At 34.4% G+C, this 7,306-nt stretch overlaps 1 protein-coding gene across 8 annotated transcripts; it reads left to right on the top strand.

Moving 5' to 3' along the window:
• The first annotated feature begins 1,961 nt into the window (after positions 1–1,961).
• Positions 1,962–6,778, top strand: LOC111879721 (protein DETOXIFICATION 46, chloroplastic). 8 transcript variants are annotated; one of them, XR_006184354.2, is made up of 10 exons: positions 1,962–2,623; positions 2,721–3,358; positions 3,447–3,579; positions 4,174–4,229; positions 4,343–4,467; positions 4,621–4,997; positions 5,103–5,190; positions 5,308–5,402; positions 6,352–6,453; positions 6,544–6,778. XR_006184354.2 is itself a non-coding variant. In XM_052764680.1 (8 exons), exons 4-8 carry the CDS (start codon positions 4,456–4,458, stop codon positions 5,374–5,376), a joined length of 486 nt encoding a protein of 161 aa, XP_052620640.1. In that variant the 5' UTR covers positions 1,962–2,623; positions 2,721–3,358; positions 3,447–4,229; positions 4,343–4,455; the 3' UTR covers positions 5,377–6,778. The 8 variants fall into 8 exon arrangements, 1 of the variants encoding a protein (XP_052620640.1); XR_006184350.2 differs by having other exon boundaries at positions 5,308–6,453; XR_006184352.2 differs by having other exon boundaries at positions 6,352–6,778.
• The last annotated feature ends 528 nt before the right edge of the window (positions 6,779–7,306 follow it).

A 7,306-nucleotide genomic window follows, 5' to 3' on the forward strand; every position in this document is an offset into this window, starting at 1 on the left:
CTGAAAATGCAGTTTTTCTCGGTTTTAGCCCTTCTTTTCGCAATTTTGACAATTTTGGCCCAAATTGGAAAATTTTTGCAACTTTGGTCCTTTTTAAATTTAAAAAGCATTTTAAACCTTTGAAAAGGATTTGGGACACTTATAGTCCACTGTTTTACAGAAATTCACAGTTTTGGCCCTTCAAAACAGAAAAATTCGCATAATGGGCCTCCTTCGGCCGAAATTTTCATTTTTAGCCCAATAAGCTTGAAATTTATGTTTTTAATCCTCTAATTGAATATAATTCCAGAAATAGTTTTATGGAAACTGTTTTGGCACATTTCATCCATCAGAATCTGTGAAATGTCAATTTGGGCCCTTAATTTTGTATTTTTCACATTTTTGGCCCAAAATGTGTGTTTTTAGCTTAAAGAAAATTGTTGCTAACCACTTAGCTATTTTTCTTGTATCACTTTATATGTAGAAATATATTTGAAGCTAAAATCATAAAACATAAGTTATATCTCGGTTTTGAGGGGTTTAATGGCTAGATCCAACATTAAAACACATATAAGCATACATATAAGCATGGAAATCATACAAGGCATACAAACACATATAGATCTACACTTTCACTTGTATTCCCCCCCCCCCCACAAAACTCATAAAAACAGAAAATAGGGGTATGAATCTCACCTTGGGTGTAGTTTCGGTTTTTGGAAGAAAAGATGGAAGAAAAATGAAGTGTTTTTGGCCTTGGCTCCCTTTGATGAAGATCTTGAGTTTTGAGATGGTTCTAGGGTGTAAGATCACGATTTTTGCATAGGTTAGGAAAGGATTTTGATAACAAAAGAATTTAAACCATAGATCTATGCATGATCTTACCTTAGATGAAGAATTTTGTGGAAGAACCTTCTTGAATGCTTCCAAATTTTCGAGATTTTGGATGGAGGGGAAGAGATGTTCTTGAGTGATCTAGAGAGTGTTTGAGAGATTTTTGGTGGGTGTAAGTGTGTATGGCCGAGAGTGAGAGAGGAGAGAAGGGAGAAGTGATTTTGAAGTGATGTGCATGGAGGAATGGGAAATATTGCATGGATATCCTTTGGATATTAATGAGGTGGCATGCATTAAGTCAACTCTCCCTTATATTCTTGGGTTTGGGCCTTTGGGCCGAGAATGTGAAGGAAAATTTTTTTTTTGGGCCTTTTGGCCCTTAAGCCCAATATTTGAGTTAGTTAGAGTGTGTTTTATGCTTAAGAGAATGTAGTAGGATTTTTATGTTTTTCTTGAACTAGTTTTAGGTTATTCATGTATCAAGGCTCTTAATCCATTTCATTCTAGGCCCAACATGACCTAAAATGTTAAAATAAATAAATGTGGGTCCAATTAGAGTCCAATTAGGGTTCTAAGCCCATGATAGTCTAATTGGAAGCTTATTGGCCCATTTGGATCCAATAAGGAAGTTCTAGCCTAAATTAGACTTAACAAGAACTTCTAGGGTCTCCAATTGTTTGATGACTATTTGTAGTCCTAGCATGTTGTATTTGATTGAAGTTTTTGATTCACATTAACTTGAATGTATAGATTACATGGCTCAAAATTTACAGTTGTGACAACTTGACCCGACCCGGCATGGTCCATTTGGGTTGCACTCCACCGAAACAATTTATATGAATAATCTTTTGAGAGTAGTATCACTACTAGAAAAATAGCATTTTACGACGCGCAATTAATGACACACAGTGATAGAGAACGCGCATGTGTGCGTGCCTTAAAAATTAATGTCATTTTTCCAAAATTTGAAGGATAGAAGACACGCAGTTTTTGCGCGCCCTTAAATTAGTGTCCAAAAAAAAACACAGAGGGCACCTATCATATGAAGTGTGTCGTGTAAGGGTGTCGTTTTATATTTTTTAGGAAGCGCGTTCTCCATTTTTTTAATAGACTACGGGGGGAATGAAATCCCAAAAAAAATTAAACACCCCGCCTCTTTTTCTCCTTCTAAAATCCTATTCCAAATTAAGAACCCTAAAATAGACTAAACACATTTTCGATCATTCCTCTTCGATCAACCCAATCAATCGAACATACCAACACCTTATCTCCTACTAATACTCTCCTCTTCCTAATAATTCTCCAAATTTGATTTCTCTCTTCCTCCCTTAAATCCCCCAAATAAGTGATATCTTGTAATCTTATTCCTCCCTAAAATCGGCGTACGTTATATAATTGGAGCAATTTTTCTTAATGCATCAGATTAGCGTATAGTTAGAGCTATTTTTCTTCTTTTGCATCGTAGTTCTAACCAAGAACAGTCAATCTCGTCTTCTTCTTCTCGTCAAATAGGTATTCTTCATCTCATATTTCTGGCATTAGTGCTCTTTGTTTGGCGTCATTCTTTTGTTACTGGTTCCACGTTTGTGTTCCCAACATAAGGCCCGCTTGCAATCGGATCTAACCCGACTGGACCCAGCGTCTGCATCTCAACGGCCAAACCTGCAGTTATCGTAATCGCTGCACCAACAAAATGGCAGCAGGATCTGATTCTAATTCTGCACCCCCTCCGCCAACAGCTTCTCGTCCACTGCTAAGGACGGCATGATGGTGGAGGAGTGCGAGACTATGATCCAAAGAAGCCTTAGAAGTAATTCTGCATAACTTTTTCAGATTCTTAGTGTTTAGGGTTTATAAGTTTTTTATTATTTTTGCATCGTAATCACTGAATCCGCCTTAAATATCAGCTCCATCAGTGAAGTTTTTATGGGAGCATTTGGAGAAAAGTGGATGTAATATCGAGTTCAAGTCCATCGATTTATTTGTTGGTGTTGCTTCAATCTTAGGTCAGAGAATTGAAGTGGATCTAACTGAAGAGATCGAAAACGAAGGTGGCATATGGGTTTTGGAGCAGAAGATTGATCAGCCAATGGATGAAGAGGCTGGTAGGCTCAAGAATATGTACAGAGAAAAGGTAACTTTATGCCACTTTCTTTTTCTCAATGCTTTTTTTTTTTGGAAATGTTGCAAGCTTTGCACCCCAACGAGCACCATCAGACCACATTAGTTCTCCCCTTATTAAGTGTGTGGCTTGAAATGCTTATTCCCCATGGTGCCAAGATGATAAAGATGGTCATTATGTGTTTGCACTTGGAGATAATCTAACTTCTCGATGTAACTACCCTTCACCACCATCAAAGAAACTTCATTTTCTTGATTGCATTGTTGCTACTAATAGAATAGAAATCAATAGGAAACAGTGAGGTGAGGAGATATAAGGAAAAAATGGAAGAACGTGAAGGAGGGAAGAAGACCTCTTCACCCGTGCTCCTCTTACAAGTAAAGAAAAGAAGAAGCTAAAACAGATGCGCAACTCAGGAAATCGGTGAGTACAAATACAATCAGTCATTTAGTTAAATAAAAAAAATGAAAATATAACTTATTCTGATGGTGGATGTTTGTTTGTTGTACAGGCTGGCAGGTCTAGCTGATGGTTTCTATGATGATATTAAATCCTTGGACTTACCTTTAGAAGAAGGTGATGGTCAAACATCCTTCATCATGGATTTAGATGCTGGAGAAAGGAAGTTGAAGAAGAGGCACAAGGTATAATTTTTTTTTTACCACTTCATTGTTTTACTTCATTTTCTGTTATTTGTTTCTTAATTATTTTTTAATCTCTTCTCTTCTGTTGTTGTGTTGTCAATAGAGACGACATTAGGGATGGATGGATGGATTGGTGATAGAAACTCTTAATATCATAATTGTCCTACAATCACACAACCTTTACTTTAACCTTTATGCTATGAGGATCAATCTATGTGTTTTCTATAGTTTCTTGTATTTCTTCAAACTTTTTTCATTTTATCAATTTTGTTTTGATGCTTTCTTTTGTATGGGGTTTCTACTTCCCTATTTTTTGCACATAAGCCCCTCCTCCATCGAATGTTCGTTGCATTATCAAGATTTAAATCCTTCCAACATTTGAAAAATAGCTACTTTCATAGTTTTTTGTGATTTGTTGGGTGGGTTATTTTATAAGGATTTATTTGCAAACTCATATGATTTTTTCTGACACTTTTGAAAAAAGTTACCTACATTTTTTGGGTTTACTATTTTCTTATTTTCCTTTATTTTTATCTTCTGATTTTAGTTATACTCATGTCTAATCGGTTCTTTGTATGCATTTTATGGTAGTAGATTCGAGGTTTAGCATGGTCTGCAGTTCTTGTTGGATGGGTTGCTCAGAGTGCAAGGTGATCATATAATCTTTGTTCCACTAATCCTTGATTTTTATGGTAGAATCTAGTGCACACCATTTCCTGTTAACTAACATGTTCTTGTTTTTTTAACACTCTTTGCATGAAAGATTCATGGGGACCTTTAAAAGCTCTAGTAGTTGCAAGTGTCATCAATGGTGTTGGTGATGTAATCCTCTGCTTATACTTAAGCTATGGTATTGCTGGAGCAACATGGGCAACAATGGTTTCACAGGTGTATATATATATATATATATATATATATATATATATATATATATATATACTATAAAAATTGAAAAATATCACAACAATACAACCTGCATCTATTTACTTGTTTTATATGTTAATTTTAGTTGTGTCACACTTTAATTTACACATATTGTAGGTTGTTGCAGGATTGATGATGATTGAAGCTCTAAAAGACAAAGGGTATAATGGGTACGTCATTGTTGTCCCTTCACCTACTGAACTTTTTCAAATATTCAAACTTACTAGTCCTGTCTTTATAATGATGATGTCAAAGGTCAAATTTTGTTCTTTACTTATGTACATTGCTACATCAATGGGAACACAAACTGTTGTTGAACATCAGGTTGGTTTGACTTTGACTTTGACTCTCTACTGAGGTCCAATTCTGAGAAATTACTTTTAGGTCCTTGTCCAAGTATACTGCATGTTTGCAATAGGGGTGAGCAACGTTCACAAACTGCACAATCATTTATGCCAAAGCTTATTTATGGCGCTAAAAGAAGTCTCTCAAAGGTTGGTGATATTAACTTAATTTGTGTTTTTTATAATGGTGATGTAATTTTACGATCTTGCCCTTGGCCCATGTATGAATGTTGTTGAAGTCATTGGTGATAATAGGTGCATCATCTGGGTTAATATTAGGTGCTGCAGGAACAATTGTTCCCTGGTTATTCTCCTAGATTTTTTTCACCTGATCATGAAGGAGGTCAGTTTTTTGTTTTCTTGTGTTTTATTAAAGATTTTATTAAATTACAAGATAAGTCGAATGTTACATTACCTGTTTTTATTTATTTAGTGTAATGTTTGTCTTGTTTGAAAGCAGATGCACAAAGTTCTACTTCCATACTTCATTGCTTTGTCTGTGACAACAAGTACTCAATTGAGGAAGTAGCTGATCGGTGCCATTCCCCTGAAGATGTATGTATTTATTTATGTTGTCTTCAACATTTATATTTTGTTAATCCCATTTTGGCTCTGTTTTTTTTAATTAAGTTTTGTTAAAAAATATATATATTATAAAATGAAAATGCACTTGAAAAATGAAAACAACAAATAAATGAACACAAATTTGTAAAAAATTAGGACTTAATGGTACTTTCTTTATTAATATCAACTATTTGACATGGCTGCTAATGGTCGAGCTATACTTGTAAAAGGTGATTGTGGTTTGCCTCGAAGTGTCAAAGTTTTTTTTGGGGAGTGTAATGTTGATGGCTTGTACGGGTAATCGTGTAATAGATTTTTCTTTCTCCTTTTCCTCATTGAGATTTTTTCAAAGATAGATTCTCATTTTAATGAAATAAGAACAAATAACGACATATTGTATAAACCTTGATGAAATTTATTTAATGGTGTGTTTGTATGTCAAGGTGATGATAATACTATTGCATAAGATAGATTCTCTCTCTCTCTCTCTCTCTCTCTCTCTCTCTCTCTCTCTCTTCTGTGAACAGAACCTATTACAATGGATGCTGGTGAAAGATACAAATTATGATGTAAAGTATATGAAAGATACAAATTATGAGGTTAGTCCCATGTGACTTTTATGATGCAAAGTATATAACAGATACAAACTATGGTAACTTGTTTTTGTCTATTCAGGAGACTAACTATGTTCCAATTAAACATAGGAGTCATGTTGTACTTATGATTAATGGGTATGCAATGTAATAACTCTTTCTTAGTTGCTTCTTGCCCTTTGATAAGTGGCATCTTACCCTAGCCAATGTTAAGATTTTAAGGAAAGTCAGAACTCAGAAGCTATCTATATGCATATTCTTTTATCTTTTTCAAAGTAAATAATATTGCTAATTATGTATTTCTTTTTGACAAATTGGATTTATGATTTGGAAATTGTAACTCTCAGATTAAGGGGGACACCTTTAATGGAACTGATGATTGCTGCTGGAAACGATGTTCCTATTTTACAGTTGGAACATGGAGTAGCTTTTGTTAGAGTGTATACAGGGTCATTCATGACTCTAGCAAGTTTTTTAAGTTCATTTTGTTTTTTGATGCAAAAAAGTGGCTAATATATTTGTGTTGTGTTGTGGTGTAGGGTTTTCAATAGCTATAATGAAGGCAGAGCAAGCAATTTTAGGAAATGTTTCAGAGCTTCTTCAGGCAGCTTAATGATGAGTTACTGAAACAAGAAGGTTCCCCTTTATAGCAATGTAGTATTAGGTTATATAGTTAGGGAAAACCTCTTAATAACAACGTACAATTAGATCCCCTTAATATCAATGTATTACAATTTTATGACATGATGTTATTGAATGAAATTGATTGTGCAATGGATTGTATTTTTTGTATATTGTATTTTATTTTCTATTATGAGACATGAAATGCAAATTTAATTTGAAAATTAGTAAATCTATAAATAAATTTTTTTTAAAAAAAATAAAAATTACGATACGCAAAAATGTGTGTCATCTTCATTTATGACATGGCCTTTCTTGACAGCGGCTTTAATGATACACATTGCGTGTCATAAATGCGCGTTGTAAATGCGCGTCGTCTCTCGTTATGACAGGGCCTTCCTTGACGCGCATTTGCGCATCGTCTGAGCGTTTTACGACGCGTAATGAGCGTCGTAAAAGGCCTTTTTTCTAGTAGTGTATAATGATGATTTATTAATATATTATTAGTTATAATATATTAATATGAAATCATATTATTTAATTAGTATTGATCAATAATTAATTTAGTGATCAAAATGAACTAATTAAATATGGACTCTTATATGGAATGGGCCAAGTTCATTTAGGATGGGCAAAGCTTGCATGGATAGTCCATGGATTTTTAACCCATGGATCCTATGA

This window comes from Lactuca sativa, chromosome 6 (genome assembly GCF_002870075.4).
Source record: "Lactuca sativa cultivar Salinas chromosome 6, Lsat_Salinas_v11, whole genome shotgun sequence".
NCBI lineage: Eukaryota > Viridiplantae > Streptophyta > Magnoliopsida > Asterales > Asteraceae > Lactuca > Lactuca sativa.